Here is a 22,473-nt window from a genome sequence, read left to right on the forward strand (position 1 = left end):
TACTGAAGATGTCAATCATCAGATTTTTATTCCATGCTGAATTGGATGGTAGTGTTGAGTTATAGAGGGAATCGGAGCTTTCTACTACAGAATGACAAATGAGTTTATTCATTGTATGTGTATTGTGACATACAAAAATCCGGCCATATAATGAAGCTGATCTAGTGTCTTATCACTAATTTTTTTGCTAGTTGCAAGCTTTGATCTTGTGCTTGCACAAATACAACTTATTTTGTGTGTGTGAAGCAGAATAGTTTTCACTAGTTGCAGAAGAACTACCTGTTTGATGATGTAAATTTAGATGTAGCAGTGCGACAGGTTGCAGTCGGTTTAGAACGGAGAGAGCAAGTTTTGATCAAGAAGTCCCGTACAGCAGTACCCAGCCGGAGCTCTGGCCTCCCCTGGGCTGGCTGCGGGCTGGCGCAGCGGGCTGGCGCAGCGGGCTGGCTGCGGGCTGGCGCAGCGCCCCGCCTGCTCTGTGGGGCAGGGGCGTTCGGCCCGGCCCGGTAGCTGGGGCCGGCCTTGCCCTTCCCCGGGCCGGTCGTGCGGCAGCCGCCGCCCTCCGCAGGCGGCTGGTGACACACCCGCTCGGCTGCAGCGAGCCCGTGCCCGGTAAGAGGCTGTGAGGCCCCCTCCGCCCCGTCCTCGGCGGCTTCTCCTCCCGCCGGTTCGCCTCTGCCCGGCGCGGCCGGCGGAGGGGCCTTCATCCCGCCAGGCCTGCCCGTAGTGGGGGTGTTGGGCACCCGCCGTTCTGCGTTCGCTGACCTTAAATGTGGCTCCTGGGCGCTGTTTTCCCAGAGAAGGGCCCTTGGTGGCTCTGGCAGCTGCATGAGGGAGGAGGTCAGTCTGCCCCCTCCCAAAAGTTCCTCCTTTGCCCTGCCTGGAAGAGACTCCCCACCAGGTAAGGAGTTCATCCGTCTTACGTCATTTTACATCCCTCTTACATCCAGTTGCTTCACACTGTAGAGGAGGTAACACCAGCTCTGCCGGGCCCACGCCTTGCAGGAGGGACCTGACCTCCAGGGCAGCCTCCTGTCTTGCTCAAAGCCTGTTGCTGTTGGAAGCCAGAATCAGAAACTGTAAGTCACACAAAATACGCGTTTTACAAACTAAAATATTGGCAAACATCTTTTATAAAACTCTCCTAATTTGCAGTTTTTTTGAACTTGTGTCATTGTCTAGTTTGGCCAACAGAGATGCACAGCTGTGGGGCTGGAATGGCAGGTTGTGTGTGACAAAGCAAAGCTTCAGCTTTCTTGGACTTTGTCTTCAGTGGACCTCAGGATAGGGGGATACCCAGTTCAGGATACTGGTGGAGTCATCGTAGGAAACCCTAACTGTCCAAGGCGGGAACATGGTGATAAAGTTTCAGCAAGGAAACTGAGCCTAAGGAGTGAAATGTGTGTGTGACTTGGGTGTTGGAGAGTAAGTCAGCTGAGGAATCTCTTTACCACGGATTGAATCGTTGTGAGTCTTTATGAAACAACAGTCTATGTTGTCTCTTGTTGCCATGCTCTCTTTTTGTAGTAGCTATTTACAGCTGTACCGGGACCTATTTTCTTCCTAGGTGACCTTGTAAGGGCTATGATCAAATCACATTCACGTTTTCGTATAGTGCAACTGATTTATAGCATGACATTTGTTTTATAGAGGTGGTTGCAAAATGCTACAAAGACTGCAGTACTGTAACTATTCTAACTTTGAACATGCATTAAGGTGGAGGTTTTTCCCTGTACAATCTGTAAAGTTATTTTGGTTTTTGGTTTTTTTCTATTATGGGGAATACTTAACTGGAAATTGGATAGTGAAAAATGAAACCTTTTGCACTGAGAATTTGTATCCCAGACCTGAAAAACCCAGGACAGTGAATTTTTAGAGTAATCAATAATAAAAATATATCAGTAATAGCAAGCTTTTGGCTGGAATTGGTTACATTGATGGTCAATTATACATCGTGAATTTCCATCTCAAGTTTAATAAACTAACTTTCATTAAATACAAGGTGGGGATTTTTGACAATATAACCAGTTCTCCAGCATTTTTCAATGGACTTCCAGGTTCATAGCATATATTTGATGTAGATCATTTACAGTTTAACTCCACCCATAAGGTTAAAAAAAGTTGTTTGCCTTTTTTTTTTTTTTTTTTTAACTATGTGAAAACTGCTTCTGCCTTTCCTGGCTGAATAGTCTCAATGTTTTTTCATGTTCTTAACTTCTTGAGCAGTAGTGCTCTCACAAGAAGGTAACTGGGTCCCAGCACTGTCCTGTGCTTGAAAAGCCGTATTTATTCCTTCTCTTCCTCTGGAAGAAGACCGATGCCCAAGTCTCTTCCACCTTTGCATGCTTTGAGAAGAGGATAAAGATGATGTGTAGTCTTGGACTCTGATTCAATGACTTGCTTTGCATACTTCTGAAATTCGCGCTCCTTACAGAGTGCAATAACCTCTTTCTGAGCATCATAGTCCAATTCTGCTTGCTTTTCCTCCTGTTTTTTTGCCTGTTTTTCAGCCTGATGGAGAAAAGGGAATAACTAAACTTAGTATTTCCTTCACAATGTAACTATCCCTTAAAACTTAGAGAGGGTAAAAGCTTATAGGAGATCTGTGGTGATGTTAGCTGGTACTTGTCAAATATCATCCCTCCCCATGTCTCTCCCCTGCCATACCCATCACAAAAAAGGTACATTAAATAGCTGAGTGAACATCAGCATTAGCTGCAGCTTTTTGGAGACCTGCCCAGAAGATACAAGAGGGCCACAGAAGTATAATCCATAATGGCACAGGACAAAACATGATTAGTCACTTCAAATCAGCCTTGACTTGCACCACTGCTCTGACAGAGGCTGGTCCCCAACACCAACATGTGTGGAGCGTGCATGATTTGGAAACAAAACCAAACAAAAACAACAATCAACTCGCCCCACCAAAACACGGCAAGCTACTTCTCTCTCTTTCCCTCTCAGGCAGGAGCTAGTGCTGTTGGTTTAGATGCGTCTGAAGGGGCTAAGAGGGTAGGGCTCTTCTGTTTACCATTTGCTGGATCTGAATTTTCTGTACTTTCACACTCGCATCACGTTGTCTTTGTTTCTTGGCTTTTTCTGTTTCCAGGTAGATGCGGCTGTTTTCCATTAAGGCATGAAGTTCCTTTTTACCTTCTGCTTTTTCCTCTCTCTCCTTTTCCGCTTTCATCTTAATCTGTATTTTACAAAATGCACAGAACAGTTAACCAAGGATCTAGGCTGCTCTTTGGGCAGAAGCAGCCCCGTGTCAGTGCTGTGATGAGCACGATCATTGTGGCTGCCCAGTGCCCAAGCGCAGAGTCTTCAGCATCCCTGGCAGATGTGCACCCAGCAGGGAGGTGGCAGAGGGGACCCCAGGAAGGATGTCAGCAGACCTGCTGAAGCATGCTGACGCCTGGCACCGGGGACACCAGCTGTGATCTGGGCCAGGCTCCTCAGCTGGAGTAAACAGGAATGAGAACAGCCTCAGGTTTCTTACCACAGTGGCTCTATATTCGCGAATAGATTCAATGGCTGCCTTTTCTTTTGCTTCTTTCTCTTTGCATTTTTTTTGGTATTCAGCTTCTTTTTTTGCAACATCTCTAGCAAAACGATCATCTTCTCTCTTTAATGCCTCACTCGTTTGTGCAGCTATTTGGGTAACGATTTTGGTCTGACGTTCTTGTGTTAGTCTGCAGAAGAACATGAGCTACCATAACATACCAGGGTACAAGCCTGGGTCTACCTGAAGCATTACTGCTACCAAACTCAGCAATCCTGCTTCTAGTCTCCTCTTGCCACACTTTTGGCTGGCCCACCCACCCAGCTCCTTGATCTCCTTGTGTTCCTCCTGTTTTGTATTTTTTAAATTATCTGATTTAGCAAATAAATGTTCCCTGTGTTCTTGTAACACCAGCTTTCTTTTGCAGTAATGAGCTGGATCACTCGGTGCAGAGTCTGTCTAGTATCTTACCATCGGGAGAGAAATGTTGGGAGCATTGGCCAGAAGCGAGAAGGGAGCTCTTAGATTGGCTCAGTGATATTTTCATGCTATACCCTCAATATTAAATTGGTAAACTGTTTTCCCTTAATAACAACCCAGTGTAATTAATTAATATAGATGACTAGTTAAGAAGAAAAATTATTTTTCTTGATCTGACTCAGGGAAGTATAGCTTCTGCCAAAAAGTACTTCGTCTAGGATTTTAATTGTCTTTAACTGTTGAGTGCGTGGAGGCTGGGCAGGCCATGTGGAAAATCACTGTTCCGAACACACTGGTGTAGAGCTTTGCACTTCCGCGAGTCTTTGTGTAATAGTTTATTTTTTATTTTATTTATTTATTATTTTTATTTTTTTAAATATTATTTTATTTTTTATTTTTAGTTTATTTACAACTTATACTGTAGCTTTGTACCTACCTACGCATTTCAGCTTTTTTCTTTTTCACCATCTTGGCAATAGTTTCCTTTGCTTTAAAATGAGCTTTAATCCGATCATTCTCTTCCATTTCTTTTTGTTCCTCTATTGCTTTGAGTATTTTCTGGTTACTTACGTGCTCCTGTGTGGACAAAATGGTCCTGATGTAACAGATGAAGTTTACAAAATCTGGGCCTGAGGGAGCAACTTAAGGAATCACTCCCTTTTCCCCCTCTCCGTGTTTCTTTCAAAGAGAGGAGAGAGAGAAGGGATTCTCAGTACTTCCACTTCTGCCTCCATGTTCCAGTATGCATAAAGAAGAGACAGATGTGCAGAAGGAAAAGGGGTATTGAGCATCAAACAGCTGCTTCTCCAGCCCGTTACACAAACACGTTGCTCTGCAATGCCGTGAGCATCATCCCTTGCTCCCATTCCCACACAGGGGAGAGGGGGGTGTTGACATGAATGAGATGGTGCAACCCCCACCAACACATACACAGACCGTGCTGCTCCTGGCCCGCCTCATCCAAAACTATCCCAGGCTGAGAGCTTAATCCAAATCATAGCTGAAGAGGAGTTTTCTATAATTTGATGTAAAAAAACCCCATATATTTTATGCCGTATGAACGGTTCTGACACATTTCTAGTTTGTGTTTAGCAAGATGCCTTCAAAGATGAAAAGAGAAGGCAGGAGGTCTTGACTAAATTTCTAAACAATTCAAATAATAAATGGAAAATAAAGTTAGAAAGGTAAAGTTATGTTCAGTCTCAGGCTATTCCTTGTGCCTAACAAAGGAAAATGGGCTTAAAACAGCAGGTATGTAGAACTTAAATCCAGTTCTCAAGTCAAGGAGGATATTTCTTGATATCTACAGCAGGCTTTTTAATGATAGACTAGTCAAAGCATCAGGTGTCAATGTCCCTTCACACATGAGAAGGGATCTGCCTCCAAGACACATTTCTCAAAAGCAGAGGAGACAGACATGGCCTGCAGCTGGCACGGTGGGCATGTGACCCAATAGCTGCTGAAGCTGTCAGCAGCTCCTCCTGTTGCATTTAGATACAGGGATGCTGTTGGTTCACCAGGCAGCCAAGGTGAAACAAGGATTTTGAACTCTTTGCTTTCCTGTTACTTACATGATGCAGCCTCTGGCGTTCAGCTTTTTCCTCCTGTTCCTTTTCCATTATTTTCTCAATTTCCAATTGGTACAACTGGTTTGATTTCTCTATTTGTTCTCTTTCTCTTTCATCTTCTAGCTTGGCCAGATCTGCCTGATGTTTGTGCTCCTTTATTCTGAATTGAAAAAGGAGTTGGATAAACGAGCTAGGGACTGCTTGAAGTAACGAACAGATAGAGATTATGCATAACCATGTGTACCTTGCACTGAATTGAAGGTGGTTACAATATCAGAGGTGAAAAATAGCATCATTGTTTGTAATGGTAGCCCTCAGTCCTCTGGCTAGAAAAGAGATACATGGTTCACTCACAGATTGCAGTCTAGTGGTATCAAGCTTTGTCTGGATGACCCCTTAGCACCACTGCATTCATAACCTCTGCAGCACCCTCAGTGAACAAGATTTCCCCAGTAAGTCCCACCATACTTATGCTGCTTCTTCTGGGCATGCAGGCAACGGCTTAAGCTGGTAGTATGCTACATTAATTCTACAAGGATTTATCTATTGGACATGAAATATGTGAGACCAGACTTTGAACAGTTCCTCTGCCTCTGGGAATTTGGTTCCTTCTCTCAGACCACTGGGGACCCCTCTATAAGATTTCTGAAAAAGCTGAGAGAAAGAAGGGAGGGGGCAGTGATATGTTCTTTTGATGTGTTCTCTGGAGTCTAGTTACGGACAAATAGAAAATCTGGTTTAACCTTTTCCTCTTCTGGAACCAAAATTTTCAGTAACTTGTGAACAGCAATTCGACTAAAACCTAGTGATACCTGCCAAAGGCAATTTTACATGCAGACTGTTGGCAACTAAAAGACACTGCGTATCACAGCATTTCCCCGTAATGCAATGTCTTTTGTGGCACTCTGGATTTTTGTTTTAAAGTGTCGCATTTGTGAATCAGATTATTCGTAAGTTTACATAAAAACCTTATGGAATGGATTTGTGAGAAGAGAGTTTAAGTAAATAATAAAGTAGGGTTACTTTTGTTTGATTATTACTTACTGTTCCATCAGATCTCTGCGTAGCGCCTGTTGATTCATATAACGCTGATTCATATAATGCCGATGTGCCTCTTCTTGCTCTCTGAGATTAGCTGCTTTACGTTCACGTTCCTTTTCTTCATCCTTCTTTTTTTTAACATCTGACTTTAACTTTTTAAATTCAACTTGAGCATCTCGTTCTTTTAGGACCTCTGCAAGTAGAAGGGCACTCTGCAAGAGAATATTTAAAGTAATTTGTGTGTTCATAAGTGTTTAAGGACATTCAGTACAATTTGAATTTTAAAAGTATAAGTTGTCAACAAACATGCAGCCCTTTCACTCTTTGGTTCTGGTAGTATAGGTAAGTTTTTGCGCGATCAATAGCCGCCTTCCGTTGTGCTGCTTGAAACTCTGCTTCTTCCAAATCAATTAACTTTCTTTCTTCCTCTTGTCTTTCTTCACGTAGTTGTTTGGCTTTAAGTTTCCGTTCCGTCGGGTCCTACAGTGCAGATAAAATTAGGTATCAAATTTAAAGCCCGTGGATTAAAAACATATAACCCATTCTGAAAGTGATGTGCTCCATGTTTGGGTTGCCGGGTTGAAGGGGGATGTTGTTGTTTTTTTCTGTTGTTGGTTGATTGGTTCGTTTTTTAAATTTTGCATTTTAGCTTTAATTCAAAAAATGTAAATGTTGATGTTAGGTGTTAAATGTATGTAAATGAAGTTTAGCTAAAACATATTTCAAAGCAAATGTTAAAGGGAGTACAGCTAGAAATGTTACTGTGAGTGTTTTTTGCTTATATGAAAAGGAATCACCTTGTTTAAAAATGTGTCTTGTACTTACCATAATGGTATTGGACCAATCTTTTACAGCAGCTTTGGAGCGTAAGCGCATTTCTTCCCGCTCTTTCTTCTCAGCGAGGATGCGTGCTGCTTCTCTAGATGTGCTGCCAAGACTGTCCTGAATCCTTTCCCATTCTGCTTTTGGGAATACAATTACCTGACGAAGATCTACTTCCTTTGGAAGAAAACATTGAGCTAGAACATTATTTTCTTCCCAATGATGTGATGCTGTGCAGAGGGAAGAAAAGATACTGAGGTTACCTGATATGAGAAAATCCTGTATTCAAACCTGTATCAGGATTTGAGTTCTTGCATCATGACAGTTATTCTTAGCTCGGTTACTCTCCCCGTGCCCCAGGGCTCAGGCAGGGTATGTGTATCTGTATTCCAGCTATGTCCAGAGCCTGTACGTGGGCTGTGGCACTGACTGACTTCACTGTTTGTGTCCTCTGGCCTGTTTGTGTGCGTGGACAGGTTTGGCTTGTGGTAACTAATGCTTCCCAGGCAGGACTTGGGCCTCATTCTGGGAACAGCAGGGACCTGGGAGTATTCCCAAAAGGAAAGGGGGAGTATTGGTAAAGCCACAAACACTGCTTTTCTAGGTGATCACTGGGCTTTGTGAAATGCCTCTCTAAGTGTCATCAGTATTTTTGAAGCAAAAGGCACTCTGTGCAGTGGTGTTCTGCTAGAAATTCTCCTGCTTATCTGATTTGCAGCAGACTGTTGTGCCGTGTCTAAAATGTAAGGACTCTTTCTCTCACAGTGATACTGGTGGCAAAGACTGTTTTTCAGATGCAGCTGCAGATCTGTTTGCCTTGTGCTGGGGACCAGACCCCATCTCCCCCCGTGCCCAAGGGGCAGTGAGCTGACCCCTGCTCCCCGCAGCAGGGACCTTCCCGGCACTCTGTTCTCTGGCGGCAGCTGTGCCGGTGCTGTGCTGGTGCTGTGCCGCCGCTGCTTCAGGTCCGTTCTCTCCAGGCGGTTCTGAAGGCCTGGGTGGCTGCAGCTGCGGGGCAGGGGGCGGGTTTGGGGAAGAGTCATCCTGGACACGGGGACGAGGAGCACCCCTGGAGCCTGCCGGAGCCGTGTACAGCCCGTGCGGCGCCGCCCGCCCCCCGGTGCCCGCGGGAGAGCCCCACTTACGGGCGAGCTGCTGCCGCCTCCCGCGGGAGAGCCCGGGCCCCGCCGCCATGGCCTCGGCCGCGCCGTCGGGGAACGCGTGCGGTTGCCGGGCAACCCGGCGGAGGTCACGTGATGACGTAGCCTCCAGGCACGTGGAGCCCGGCGGGCGGGGCTCGGGTGGAGGGAGCCGGAAGCGGCGAGTGCGCAGGTGGGTCGGGGCGTCGCGGCCGCCGGCGGGTGGCGGGAGCGGCTGCGCGCGGCCCCGCCGGCTCTGTCCGTTTCCCTCCGGGGCTTCCGGTCCGCTGCGGAGCCCCGTGCGCTGCGGCCGCTCCGCTCCACCGCCGGCGCGGCCGGGGTGCTGCCGGCTGGGCGCTGGCCCGAGGGGCGCCCGGGCCGGTGGGAGCGGCGGTGCTGGCGTGGCGGCGGGAGAGGCCTTGCCGGGTGTGTGCTGCTCCCGGGGGTTTCCGCAGCCGCAGGTACTGGCGGTGCAGGACCACAACAAGCACATTTCGGTTTTCCCGATCCACAAACGGCAGCATTTCTTTTGGTTGGCTGCTTTGATTTGGTGCAACCCTATTAAAAAGACTGGCTCCATCTGTTCAGTAGTTTCCTTTTGAAGCGTCTCTTACCGTGTTTGCCAGGAGAATCCCGGTTTGGTTGCGTTGGCAAGTGATGACGGAGAAATGCGGAACCGTTGGTCAAGCCGATAGTGCGTGAGCACTGGAAGATTGACTCTGTTAGCGTTTGTAACTGCGCAGCATAAGTTTAGAGAGTTTCACATTATCTATTTTAAACAGAAGTTTGATACTGAACTAGAACGTTGACCTTTACAGACTTCAGCTTCAGCACAACTTCCCATAGCTGCAGTGGCCATAAATAGTTTACTTTGTTTTTGTTTAGATATTTGTCCTAATGCTTCAGTTTAATGCAGGATTTTTCTTTTCTGAGCACAAGATCAGGGTAGGAATTCAGTACTTTTGTTTATATAAATAATTTTCTTTTTGTTTGTTTGTTTTGGAAACCATTTTCTGACAGCCATGAAATTTCTGTTGGTTTTTGATTTTGACCATACAATCATAGATGAAAATAGTGATACCTGGATTGTGAAATGTGCCCCTGAGAAAAAACTTCCTAACGGATTAAGAAACTCCTACCGACCAGGACGCTGGACAGAATATATGGGCAGAGTCTTTGTCTACTTGGGAGACAACGGCATCAAAGAAGATGAGATGGAAAGGACTATGACAACAATTCCTTTCACTGCGGGAATGGTAGATCTTCTGGGTTTTATTGGTGAGAACAAAGAGTTGTTTGACTGCATAATTGTTTCGGATTCTAATACAGTGTTTATTGACTGGATTTTGAAAGCTGCTGGCTTCCATAAGGTGTTTGATGAAGTGTTCACAAACCCTGCAGCATTCGGCAGTACTGGCTATCTTACTGTACAGAACTTCCATGCTCACCATTGTGCACAGTGCCCTAAAAACCTGTGCAAAAGGAAAGTTTTAAAAGAATTTCTGGATAAACAGTTGGAGCGAGGAGTAAGTTATACACAAATTATATATATTGGTGATGGTGGGAATGACTTATGTCCAGTAATGTTTTTGAAGAAGGATGATATTGCTATGCCTAGGCAGGGGTACACCTTAGAGAAGAAGATTTCTCAGCTGGCCCAAGATCTCAGTCCCGTAGAGTGCTCTGTTCTGGTTTGGTCATCTGGTATTGACATTATGTCTTATCTGAAGCTGCTTATGAAGGAATAATGCAAACAGTGAAAGGAAATTAATATGGTTATATTTTATCTTCCAAGGAGAGAAAAACTGCATGTGCATAAAAGCACAAAATTGTAAAACTGGGCTGTTATCTGAACTTATGTTTTCTAAACACAGTCTAAAAGTGTTTATGTTCAATCTTGACAGCAGTGGGAAACTGGCTTTCTACCATAGTACACATTCCACCATAAGTGGAGAAGGGGAGTTGCAAGAGGTGACTCTTGGTCTTCCCTCCCTCCCCCAAAGCCTTTACCAACTGCGTGACTGACCTTTGCTGTTCCTGTGCTTAGGGGAAGGAGCTGGATTAGCGCACAAAATAACGAAATTCTTTACTTATAAAACATTAGGTGCCAGGAGCATTGTTCTGGAACTGTTGGCTTTTATACTTATTTGATCAGGAGGAATGTTTAATTTTGTAAATTATTTGGTATGGTCGTGATCTTGTTTGATCTGAAGATGCATTTATATTTTCAAAATACTAAATATTTTACCGAACTAAATTACTTTTTTAATAGTTTGTGTTACCTTGTATTGTAAAGACAATAAAAGTTACTGTTGCTGACGAAAGCAACCCCCCTGATTTGTGTAATGTATTCTACTGGCCTGCGTGTCATTGGGCACCTGTTCTTGTAAGGGGGCTGGAGAGGGCGAACACAAGTGCAGGCGTCAGCCTCTGGATAACATCATCATCATTTATGGTGTCAGTCAGACCCCTTCTCTTCTGGAGAGCAGTAAGGACATTGCTGTTCTGTTTAAAGAAAAGTCGCTCTCCCGTTCTGCTGACTACCACCCTGACAGCGTGCTGCTGCCACGCTGCACAGACCTAACGCTGGTTTCATCTTCCACGCTGACAGCTCCCAGTCAGCCAGGTGCTTTTTTCTTGCTGAGGTTTTGCTGCAGTGCACAGGCCCACAGAACAGTGCAGATGTATAAGCGTTTACAGTGACCTTACCTATTCACTCTCATCCGTGTCTATAGTCTTCTCTTACGGGCTGGAAGGGAACTTCTATGTCCATTTTAACTTTTTAACAGAATTGTTTTGTCTTTAAGTCGTTTAAGGAATTGTTTGTGAACATAGAGTCTTTTTCTTTACCACTCGCAATGAGATGAGCCCCAAGAGTTGGGCTATGCACATAAAGATATTTTTTAAAAGTCTAAAAGTTAAATAATTTATTTTGATGCCAATTGTCGTCCTCCTTATAGTCCCACAAAAGGTCCGAAATGATGATGTAGTCTGCTGTTGAACTGATGCCTGTTTTAGCTTAAGTGCCTTAAGAACTGAGAAATTAGTCCAACTTTTGCAGCACTTGGGTTGCAAATGCCTGACGTGTAGCTCAGCAGCCTGTGATTGCTGTAGCTGTCTTCCTCTCTTTTCTGTGCAGCATTGTTCTCAGTTTCTTACTGCCATTCAATGTTGTCACTGTCTACTTAGCTGAAGATTTTTAGGAGTGGTCTTGCCTGTTTTCAGACTGATACTGTCAATAAATTAAGATTTCCTTTGAATACTTCCTTGTAAATGGTCATGGTTTTAGCCGTTCACCTACTTTAACGAGTTGTGGAAGGTTTTTTTGAACAGTCTGTTGTATAAGATGTCCAGGATAATATACTTGAGTTCTCAGGAGCATTGCATTGATGATGGATATTTGATAGGTGCCCGAGATGTTTGTACTGGAGATCTTACCCAGTTGTCTTGTGCAGGGGCACAAAAACACCATCTGAAGAACTGGTGGGTCTCAAGTTGTAGCAGGTTTAAGTTGTCTGATTTCCAGGTCATACACAAGAATGGCAATGGCTGTTGCATAGTACAGTTTTGTATCGTTTATTATTATTATTATTATTATTATTATTATTATTATTATTATTATTATTATTATTATTATTATTATTATTATTATTATTATTAAATTTTGTGTCTCCATTATTCTGTATGTGCTGCTGAATGTTCCAGATGCTGTGCTGGTGTCTTCCTGCTTTTCAGAACTTAGTTGTGAGACAATTTGCTTTCAGTTTGTCTACAGATCTCAGTTACTGCTTACTTAAAAAAACCCAAAAAACTAGTATATAAATAATTATTAATGTTTTTCTTCCACTTAAATTAACTATTTTTCTACCTGTATTTTGCTGTGAGAGTGAGAAATTAATCTTCATGCTCAAATATGGGTGCTTTTTGTGGTTTTGATGAAAGCATTGAAGCAAGAGTTGAGAGTAGATTAAGCAAAGTAGACTACTTGAAGTATTAGCAGTTATGATCTAATCACTGCAAGTAGGGGGTAGAGGTGATGGATGCTATTTGATAGGCAAAGTGTGTGTTGGAGACAAAAGACATTTTTCAGTTCTAGTAGGTAGAACATTAAGCTCTTAATATGAAGTTGGGGGAGGGGGGCTGTTCTTGATAAAAGGAAAGAGAGAACTTTTCTGAAGCACCACGATTACCAGATTTTTCCACATTTGGATATAAGGGAGAGGAGATGAGTACTCGCAAAGGGCGAAGTTGTTTAAGCTGGTAACCCAGCCAAAAGAGAATGGGAGAAGCTCCTTGAAGGGATGCTTGTTCAGTACTTAAGTGTTGCTGACCTCCAGGCTTGCTGACAGTTTACGTTAACGTGCTCTCTGGGAGGGAGATGTCTCGGATAAAGATGTATTTAAAATAAATGTGTAATGGAAGGTGTATGTGTGTATGGGAAATTGTCTATATGGTAACAGGACTGTTATTGTACACCAGCTACTATAAAGAGTACTTAGCCTTAGTATTATGTGCCGGTAGGATGGCCAAGACCTGGGAGAAGTTCCCGGTATTCCATAGGAAGCTGATGAAATAGGAAGTGCAAATCCACAGCAAAACAAAGCTGTTGGCATGGGGATGTATAAACAGACTCGGGGCTGCACACGGGAATGCTCCAAAGAAAGGGAGTGGGGAACATAGCTGAGGGCCAGGCCCGGGTCAGAGACACAGGGCTGCTGCCAGATCCTGGGTTACAGCACAGAACTCAGGTTTCCTGGGCTAACCATGCAGCAAGAGCAGTTGAAAAACTGCAGGGAAAGATGTGTGAAGGGTTTGTTGTTTTTTGTTTGCATCAGCTTATTTATGTCTCATGTTACTATGTAAAGGCCAAGGGCAAGGTTGAGTCCCGTTGCGTGGTCAGCATGTGAGGAGGGGCCGGAAGGGCATGTCCGTATACACTTTACAGTTCTGATTCCTTCTCTAGTTCATGCTTCTGATAGGCATCATGGAGGAAGTACCACCAGTAGTTAAAAGGAAAAATTGATGCTTTTGAATCTGTGAAGAGCCAGAGCTCTCCTAATGTCTCCTTTTGGGTATTGCTGGCACTTAGCTAGTAATAACAAATACCCACCTCCTTTTGGTAGGAGAAACCGCTGCCTGTGCTTTCAATCCAGGAGAGCTCTGGCAGGGCAGGGGGAGCTGATTGCCCGATCCCAAGGATCCAAACCCTGCTGCAGGTGAAGGGGGGAGCACATCTGCTTAAACACAGAGGATGCTGTGCTTCAAATACTTTTAAAGGTCTCCACTGCAAAAAATGTTTTGCCAGCAGAGAAGAAAAAGAGGACTTAAATTGTGAACCATGTTTTCAGAAGTGGTAAAAGCCAATATAACCTTCCTGAATAATTTGCTTATCGTTGGAGTGTCTGTCAGCATAGTTTACGACTGTCCTTTGCCCCCTGCCAGGTTCAGGTGTCTGAGAATTCTGGCCACTTCTTGAATCCTGCCCTTCCGTGAGGGGGTAGCCCCTGGAGCTTGCTGCCCTTCCCAGCATCGCTCCTCTGGGTGTCTGAAGAGCCGGGTGCCCCTGTAAGAGGCAGCAGCTTCAGGTCGCTGTTAGCGGCAGTCAGAGGCCCCCTTGCTTTGTTGTGTGCTGGGAGCCACCAAGCTGGTGACGGTCCCCAGGCATCTGCTTCTGTCCCTAATACGGCCGGGCCTTATGTCATCCTCGTACTGAGCCTTTTAACCCCTGCCCCCAGGAGGGGGGAGTCCCGGGGCAGCAGCGGCGCTTCAAGTCGGAGCGTCTCCGGGCTGAGCCGGCGGGCGGAGGCCGGGCTGGGCGCCGGGGCCCGCTGACCTCGCGGAGGGCTCGGCGGGGGCGGGCAGGGCAGGCGGCCGGGCACCAAAATAGGAGCCGCCGCTCCGGCCCCGCCGCCTCCCGCGGGCTGCGGCTCTTCCAAAGATGGTCACGGGGCCGCCGCGGCCGCGCTCCGCCCGGGCGTAAGTACCGCGCCGGGGAGGCCGGGGGGCGCGGGGCGGGCCGGGAGCCGGCGGGCGGGGCGCGGACAAAGGCGCGGAGCGGCCGGAGCGGCCAGGCTGCCGGGGCGCCCGCGCGTCCGGCCATGGCAGCGGCCGCGCAGGGGGAGTACGCGTTCCTCTACCGGGACTCCTCTCACCCCGCCGGGTTCCTGGAGGCGTTCCGGGCGTTTTACCTGGACGGGCTGTTCACCGACATCACCCTGCAGTGCGCCTCGGGGGTCATCTTCCACTGCCACAGAGCCGCCTTAGCGGCGTGCAGCAATTATTTTAAAGCCATGTTCACAGCCGATATGAAAGAGAAATCGAAAAGCCAGATCAGACTTCCCGGGCTCAGCCATGCTGTGCTGGAAGCCCTCGTGAATTACGCATACACATCACAGATCCAGATAACAAAGAGGAATGTCCAAAGCCTGCTCCAGGCGGCAGACCTTCTCCAGTTCGTGTCAGTGAAGAAAGCCTGTGAGCAGTTCCTGGTGAGGCACCTAGATACTGACAACTGCATAGGGATGCACTCCTTTGCTGAGTATCATGATTGCTCGGAGCTAGAAAAAGAGTCCAGGAGGATATTGTTATGGCAGTTTGAAGAAGTGTGGAAGCAGGAAGAGTTTCTGGACATTGGCAAGGAGAAGCTCTCTTTTATTCTCGCCAGAGAGAATCTCAATGTTTGGAAAGAAGAGGCAGCCATCGAAGCTGTTGTTAAGTGGGTTGCACACAACGCGGAGGAAAGAATTGAAGACATCTATGAACTGCTCAGCTGCATTAAAGTGGACTTGAATAACATGTATTTGAGGTCAGCTTTAAGCCTACAAAAAAAAAGCCGACTTAATGACAATAAGATAAGATCACTCATATACAGCGCTCTGAACTCCAGTCCCAAAGGTCTTTCCAGAAGACCCACAGCAGCCATGTATGTGATTGGAGGATATTATTGGCACCCGTTATCAGAAGTGCATGTTTGGGATCCTTTAACCAACACGTGGGTCCAGGGAACAGAGATGCCGGATCACACCAGAGAGAGCTATGGGGTCACTAGCTTGGGACCAGACATATATGTGACAGGAGGTTATAGAACAGAGAGCATTGAAGCCCTTGACACCGTGTGGATATATAACAGTGAGAGAGATGAGTGGACAGAAGGCTGCCCCATGCTCGACGCGAGGTATTACCACTGCGTGGTGACCTTGAGTGGCTGCATCTATGCATTGGGTGGTTACCGAAAGGGAGCTCCAGTGCAAGAAGCTGAGTTCTATGATCCTTTGAAAAAGAAATGGCTTCCTATTGCAAACATGATCAAAGGTAGGTAAGCTTTTGTACGGCGTTTTCCTCAAATGTCAGTCCTTTCACATTTGCCACTTTTTAGTGCCATGGACATGTTTAGGGTTTGATCCAAGCTCTAGCGATGGCCATGGGGGTCTCCTGTTAGTGCTGGTGGGCTTTGGTTCATGTCTTTACCAGCCAAACTGTTGCAAACATCCAAACGCTGTGCTGGGCTGTGCCACAGAACACTAGAGTGGAAGAGAAGTGGTAGTTTCAGTTTAATTTTGCCTTCTTTCGGGAGTAAAATTTCTGTTCAAATTAGAAAGAAATTGGAAAAATACCTGGGATTAGAGTCCTTTCAGTGGATGGTCAAAGAGCAAGCTCCAATGAAGGGATTGTATTACTTTAATATAAGACCAGATTACTAAGATTGTCTATGCATTAATTTATAAAGGTGTCATCTTAATTTAAAACTTCTTGCATGCAGTTTCCTCATATTTCAGCATATCATCTGTTTAATATTCAGTGTGAGGATAATGAAAAACACTAATACCTGTTTCTAGCAGCCAAAATAGTGATCTGTAAAAAAATGTATGGATTCGGATCACAGCCTAACTAAAGGGTATTATTTTGTTATAAAGTTAATAAACAATTATACATTTTATTATACATTTTTAGAAATTAATGCAATTATTCCCAATTATAAAATTTTGCTGTAAGTTGATGCAGTAATAGTGTTTTTCTACATACATGGTACAGGTTTTGGAGGTATCTGTAACTGGAAAATACACTTCTCATACTCCTACAGCTTTCTTCATTGTTCGTATATTTTCCACAAACATTGCTACTATTGTCTTTTTATTTCTTTTTATTTCCTTTTTTAAAAATAGAAATCCTATGCTAATACTGTGAGCAGTTCCACATTCTGTGCAGTTGTTTTGTCCTGTTTTCTGTGTGAAACTTCTTCGATGCTTAAAAAACTCACACTAATTTCCTAATTTTGGTTCAGTTTGTCTTTGCCAGATCCCTTGTTTTATTTTGTTTTGTTCTCCTCAAGCCAGAATTAACATGACTCTGTTCTGTTTGTGTCCTTGGTTATACAACAACATAATTAGCAATCGTGTGAGAAAGACTAAAGCATCAGAAAAGATGCCCCGAGACACTGAATGATCTCAACTCTCATCATCTTTGTCCTTGCCATATAAGTGACTTTAAAAAATCTCTATAAGAAAGTAATTCCCTTTAAAAAATCTCTATAAGAAAGTAATTCACAATATGTCTTCAATTACTACATAAAAATTTTGTGAAATATTGCATGGCTGTATTAGATGCAATATGTATCAGTTACTGCAGTTTTATTTATTGCTCTTGACTTACCCTCATAAAATAAGGTGTTTTGACAAATCAGTTTAATTTCACAGTCAGTTAAATACTTGCAAGCGTAATTTCACCCTAAAATATTAATTAACAAGTCATTTGATATGTGATTATGGATGCAAGTGACTGTGGTTATTGTGTGCAGTCTAAAGGTGTGTTGTGACTTTCACACTGTGTACAGGTGTTGGAAATGCCACCGCCTGTGTCCTGCATGAAGTCATCTATGTAACCGGAGGTCACTATGGGTACAGGGGAAGCTGCACCTACGATAAAATCCAGAGATACCATTCAGGTAGCAATGAGTGGAGTATAGTCACCACAAGTCCGCATCCAGGTAAACAATAATTTCTGTAATGAGCGTAGAGCTTGATGTGATTATTCATATGTGGGAGTCTTTAAGCCCAGTTCAGAGTTTCTGGTATGTTCCTAATAAAAAGAGCAATTCCTTTATGGCAGCAAGGGCCAGAGTGGGGTCATCTCCCAGTTCCACACTCTGGGAGGGCAAGGGAAGACCCTCTTCAAGCATCTGTTCTATATAAATCACTATACAAATATTGAGCTAAGGAATGGCTACATTCTGTTTAATAATATAGTAAACTAACTTTTAATAAAATCTATCCATAGGCATTTCACAAAAATAATTTATATTATTTTAAGAGAGTTTTCTCTATGTTCTACACTTGTTATCAGTAAGTCTTTAAAGCAATTCTCCCTAAGTACTGATGGCCATGAGCCAGCACTGTGCCCTTGTGGCCGGGAAGGCCAATGGCATCCTGGGGTGTACAAGAAGGGGGGTGGCTAGTAGATCGAGAGAGGTTCTCCTCCCCCTCTGCTCTGCCCTGGTGAGACCACATCTGGAATATTGTGTCCAGTTGTGGCTCCTCAGTTCCGGAAGGACAGGGAACTGCTGGAGAGAGTCCAGCACAGGGCAACAAAGATGATGGAGTGGAGCATCTCCCTTATGAGGAAAGGCTGAGGGAGCTGGGGCTCTTTAGCTTGCAGAAGAGGAGACTGAGGGGTGACCTTATTAATGTTTACAAATATATAAAGGGTGAGCATCATGAGGATGGAGCCAGGCTCTTCTCAGTGACAAGCAATGGTAGGACAAGGGGCAGTGGGTTCAAACTGGAACACAAAAGGGGCAGTGGGTTCAAACTGGAACACAAAAGGTTCCACTTGAATTTGAGAAGAAACTTGTTCTCAGTAAGAGTATCAGAACACTGGAACAGGCTGCCCAGGGGGGTTGTGGAGTCTCCTTCTCCAGAGACATTCAAAACCCACCTGCACACATTCCTGTGTAACCTCATCTGGGTGTTCCTGCTCCTGTGGGGAGATTGGACTAGATGATCTTTTGAGGTCCCTTCCAGTACCTAACATTCTGTGATTCTGTGATGCTTGTGTCTTCTGTAATGCCTTGAGCTTGGTTTTACCAAGTGTAGCAGAAAATCTGGTCTCCTAAGGTCAGTGGAGAAACTCGGCCACCCTCAGTGGTGCCAAATGTTTGTCACATAGTTGCAGCTTAAGTTGATGCTATCATGCTGAGTTGAACTGTCTTCCTTTCTTCCTGAAGAATATGGATTGTGTTCCATTACGTTACAAAACAAGATCTATTTTGTGGGTGGACAGACCACGATCACGGACTGCTATGACCCCGAGCAAAATGAGTGGAAGCAGATGGCTCACATGATGGAGAGAAGGATGGAGTGTGGCGCGGTGGTTATGAACGGCTGCATCTATGTAACGGGAGGGTATTCCTATTCAAAAGGAACGTATCTGCAGAGTATTGAGAAATACAACCCTGAAGAGAATAAATGGGAAGCAGTAGGTAATCTTCCAAGCGCTATGCGGTCACATGGCTGTGTCTGTGTGTATAATGTGTAAACACTTAATTTTCATTTTGCTGTTACAGAAAACAGCAGATGCAGTATTCATAATAGTACTGATTACCTCATGAATGAGATGAATCTCTTAGCACACATCGTTATAAACTAGGTATAATTTGTCTTTATTTTGAACAATTCAGGAATATAAATGCGGTAACAAGATTTAAAATGACTCTCTTATAATACTTTGTGCAGCTATATAGGAACCACTGTGAAAAACAGATTTGTTTTCATTAATCACTGGGTGGAACTATGATCTGGTGCTAAGGTGAGTAAAGCCAATCAAAATCCTCTGCATTTCTACGGTCTACTGGGTTTAAGATGAAATCTTTGATACCCCGAAGTTAGCTATAGAAATGCTGCATTGCCACAAGCTAAGCTTGTTGTACCTTTAGAGGAATTTCACTTGGATAACTAGGCCATCACACCCAGAAATCATGGGCAGTTCTTCAATGCCTCTATCTCTGCCTTCAGGTGCCAGAGCGGAGAAAGAGCACGGGCTCTGAGGGGAAAAGTGCCACACAGTAGCCCCAAAGCACAAGCCGAAAGTGAGCGCTGGTTTGCCAGAAGGAGAACAGTGCTCTGCAGCCCACGAGAAACAAAAAAAGGCTCTGCCTGGCTTTGCAATGGGCTCTTTGGCCGATGCACAAGTATTGGTGATTTTTTTTCAGAGGAGAGCCTTAACATGGTAACTGTTTTTTTTTCATAAAATTTAAGAAGTGTGTCTTTGTGGAATGGAATGAGAGAGACTGGAAAGTTGCTAACGTCCCTCCAATATACAAACATCTCTATTTTGTTTAACACCATCTGGTCTTTTCTAAAAGTGCTAAACTGTGACTTGAGCAAAGGTGACAACTGGAGAAACGTATCAAAATATGTTCTGCATGGAGAAATTGAATGCTGACTGGTCCAATGGACTTATTTATTATTTCTCTCATAATGTAATATGAGATCTTCAAATTCTGTCAAGAAAGCAACTTGAGCTGGGCAGGAAGGGAATAAGTTTGTCACCTCTTCACTGGGAGACTCCAGCAGGCGGCTCCCAGCGCAGCGTGGCAGTGCCAGCGCTGGCAGAGCAGAACCCATATGCAGTATTTGAATAGCAGATGTTTTGGCCCTGCCATCCCCAGCCTTCTCATCACCAGCCCTTGTTCTGCATCCTGCCACGCAGGTAGCAATACAAATGCATTTGATTGGATCAGTAGTGCAGTGACTTCTTAGGATTTGTTTTCTCCTTGTAGCTTGTATAGACAATGTAACATGGGGGCTTCTTGTTAGCTGGGTTCCCTGAGGGAGCAAGGGAAAAACTATTGTCTTTCTGTGCGTGTGTCAGCTCCCCTCTAATGCTGGACTCACTTCTCTGGGTTATGTTCTACAGAGAGGTATAGGCCTTAAAAATGGACACTTTTTTGAGGTTTAATGAAAATCAGTGAGAGGGCAGAAGGGGAAAAAAGAGGGACTGAAGGAAGCACGTAAGTTGTGTGGAAGGTCCATGGTGGCAAAGCCTCCTCAGTGCTGAGGAGGTGGCTGTGAAGAGCGTTTCTGCTCCTGCCTTTGCTGCCCCTCAGCTGGTCCTGCTTCAGCTGCTGTGGGCCTGCCGGGTCTGATAGCAGTGATCCAAATAAATGAATGCCTTGGGGAGCAGAGAGGCTCTTTTAGCCCACATCAGTTCCCCAGTCCAGCTCCTAAAATGACAGCAGAAACAGCTGTCACACATGAGCATGGGAGGCAGGGACAACAGGGCTGCTGCAGCGTGTCGTGGAAACTGCCTACACCAGCACCTCTGCCTAAAATGGAATTTGGGGTTTATTGGATTTACCAGATGTGATTAAAGCAGCTTTCCAAGCAGGTAAGCCCTGAGTTTATGATTGTTCTAGTTCATAAGCATTTTCAACATTTTTTTGCTTTCATATTTTTATGTTATTTCTGACCTGCATTTGACTGCTGGTAGCAGGTGGCCATCAACTCTGAGCTTTGATGTGAAGTTGTGTGCTGTGTATATAGTTCTTGTTTTGACGTCTTTGTGTGTCACCTTACTATGGCAGAGGCCCATGTGTGTGTAGGTTCAGTGTTTTGCTTTGTTATCCATCCCACTGAGAGCTATTTAAGGATCCGATGTAATTTGTTTGAGGACTAAACTGTGAAGAGGCGTGGGGAGTTGAACTCTGATGCTGTTTGAAAGGCGCAGGCTGGGCAAGTGGGTGAAAGAAAAAAGTTTCTCCTGGAAATCTCCACAGCTGAGAACTGTTCAGAGGCAGGTGGAGATTTAAAGGACAGTATTGCAAAAGCATGAAGGTGATCTTTGTATTGAACGAAACTGCGGTGAAGTCAACACATATATGTAATTATTCAGTGCAAAATACGTACCTGTGGAGCTTCATGTTTGTTGAAAAACATGAGCACAGAACAGCAGCTTGTGTCTGGCCCTAAGGTTCCTTTGGCCTGTGTTCTTTCACAGCTGTGAGTCAGTGAAAATCGGCCAGAATGAGGTAGGGACTACCGAAGCGCCGCCCCGTCTGTTGCGTCTAAACCAGCTGCTTCACGCGGGTGAAGGTCAGCGCTGCGCCAGGGCTGGAGCCCTGGAACCCAGAGCCCCCTTTCCCCCTGGGCAGCCTGCAGGTGAGCGAGTCGCTGCTGCTCGGCCCATTGCAAAGTGGAAAAAAGCCTTTAGAGAGGACTTGCTGATCTGGCACAAGCAGAAGTCAGTGACATTACTGACTGGGGTCTCAGATAAATCCTGACTTGTTAGAGATTTTTGAATGCCTTAAGTGGAGTGTTGCAGTTCAGACTTGTTAAATTTTAACTGGTGCTATTTTTTACAGTAACCGATGGTGCCCTTTAGATTCGGTCGTGTCTGTAGCGCATCCCAAGAAGGCGTGTAGCGATGGGTGCTGAGCACCGCAGGGGTCTGGGCTCAGCGGAGGAACAGGGCTCTGGCTCCAGGTCAGCGACTCGTGCGGCCCGCGGAGGTGGAAAGCTCAGAGCTGGGACCTGCCAGCCATCTGCGCGAGACGTTTTCAGTAACACCAGTTGAACACTGAATTATTGTGCTGTCGGACCTGTATTACGTTAAACACCATTCTACTGTTTCACTTGTAAACTAGAAAATGAACATACAGAAGTCGAATCAGTTGTTAAGTCAGGACTATTTATTAAGGTTTTTACTTGTGTGATCCTTGTTTGTAGCGCTGTAGATGTCTACAGCACATCTATAATACCTCGGTGAATGTTTGTAATATTTAATAAAAGTACAAATAGCATCACTATACCAACACAGGCGTTTGTTACTTCTGTTAACTGCAACCACGTGTGACCAGACCCCCCGCCCCGGGCAGGTGCTGCGCGTTTCCCGCTCGCCGGTGTCCCGGGCGCACCGCGGGGCGGCCAGG

At 45.1% G+C, this 22,473-nt stretch overlaps 3 protein-coding genes across 8 annotated transcripts; 2 read left to right on the top strand and 1 right to left on the bottom strand.

Annotated features, from left to right (window-relative positions):
* The first annotated feature begins 469 nt into the window (after positions 1-469).
* PHOSPHO2 (phosphatase, orphan 2) lies at positions 470-10,889 on the top strand. Of its 4 annotated transcripts, none has more exons than XM_065069768.1 (3): positions 470-840; positions 951-1,079; positions 9,618-10,889. In XM_065069768.1, exons 1-3 carry the CDS (start codon positions 771-773, stop codon positions 10,298-10,300), a joined length of 882 nt encoding a protein of 293 aa, XP_064925840.1. In that variant the 5' UTR covers positions 470-770; the 3' UTR covers positions 10,301-10,889. The 4 variants fall into 4 exon arrangements, with proteins under 4 accessions (XP_064925840.1, XP_064925842.1, XP_064925839.1 ...); XM_065069770.1 differs by having other exon boundaries at positions 480-612; positions 9,573-10,889; XM_065069767.1 differs by having other exon boundaries at positions 481-840; positions 9,573-10,889.
* CFAP210 (cilia and flagella associated protein 210) lies at positions 1,956-9,579 on the bottom strand. The gene is given in 10 exon segments (XM_065069746.1): positions 1,956-2,313; positions 2,316-2,511; positions 3,032-3,196; positions 3,500-3,692; positions 4,419-4,558; positions 5,554-5,710; positions 6,595-6,803; positions 6,898-7,071; positions 7,417-7,643; positions 8,559-9,579. Coding segments are annotated over 10 exon segments (2,157 nt in total). The 5' UTR covers positions 9,133-9,579; the 3' UTR covers positions 1,956-2,191.
* Positions 10,890-12,089: 1,200 nt separating the features above from the next.
* On the top strand, positions 12,090-22,356 carry KLHL23 (kelch like family member 23). 3 transcript variants are annotated; one of them, XR_010473853.1, is made up of 4 exons: positions 12,090-15,863; positions 17,383-17,535; positions 18,772-21,703; positions 21,907-22,356. XR_010473853.1 is itself a non-coding variant. In XM_065069749.1 (4 exons), exons 1-4 carry the CDS (start codon positions 14,651-14,653, stop codon positions 21,924-21,926), a joined length of 1,641 nt encoding a protein of 546 aa, XP_064925821.1. In that variant the 5' UTR covers positions 12,090-14,650; the 3' UTR covers positions 21,927-22,356. The 3 variants fall into 3 exon arrangements, 2 of the variants coding, with proteins under 2 accessions (XP_064925821.1, XP_064925819.1); XM_065069749.1 differs by having other exon boundaries at positions 18,772-19,026; XM_065069747.1 differs by having other exon boundaries at positions 18,772-22,356.
* Positions 22,357-22,473: the final 117 nt, after the last annotated feature.

The sequence above is a fragment of the Columba livia genome, chromosome 7 (assembly GCF_036013475.1).
Source record: "Columba livia isolate bColLiv1 breed racing homer chromosome 7, bColLiv1.pat.W.v2, whole genome shotgun sequence".
In the NCBI taxonomy this organism is placed as follows: domain Eukaryota; kingdom Metazoa; phylum Chordata; class Aves; order Columbiformes; family Columbidae; genus Columba; species Columba livia.

Bases quoted from the DNA above. Each gene is read 5' to 3' on its own strand.
- PHOSPHO2 (XM_065069767.1), top strand. From the start codon at position 771: ATGTGGCTCCTGGGCGCTGTTTTCCCAGAGAAGGGCCCTTGGTGGCTC. The intron at 841-950 runs GTCAGTCTGCCC...TCTTACATCCAG, and splicing joins GCAGCTGCATGAGGGAGGAG to TTGCTTCACACTGTAGAGGA. The intron at 1,080-9,572 runs GTAAGTCACACA...ATTTTCTGACAG, and splicing joins GGAAGCCAGAATCAGAAACT to CCATGAAATTTCTGTTGGTT.
- KLHL23 (XM_065069747.1), top strand. From the start codon at position 14,651: ATGGCAGCGGCCGCGCAGGGGGAGTACGCGTTCCTCTACCGGGACTCC. The intron at 15,864-17,382 runs GTAGGTAAGCTT...CACTGTGTACAG, and splicing joins TATTGCAAACATGATCAAAG to GTGTTGGAAATGCCACCGCC. The intron at 17,536-18,771 runs GTAAACAATAAT...TTCTTCCTGAAG, and splicing joins CACCACAAGTCCGCATCCAG to AATATGGATTGTGTTCCATT.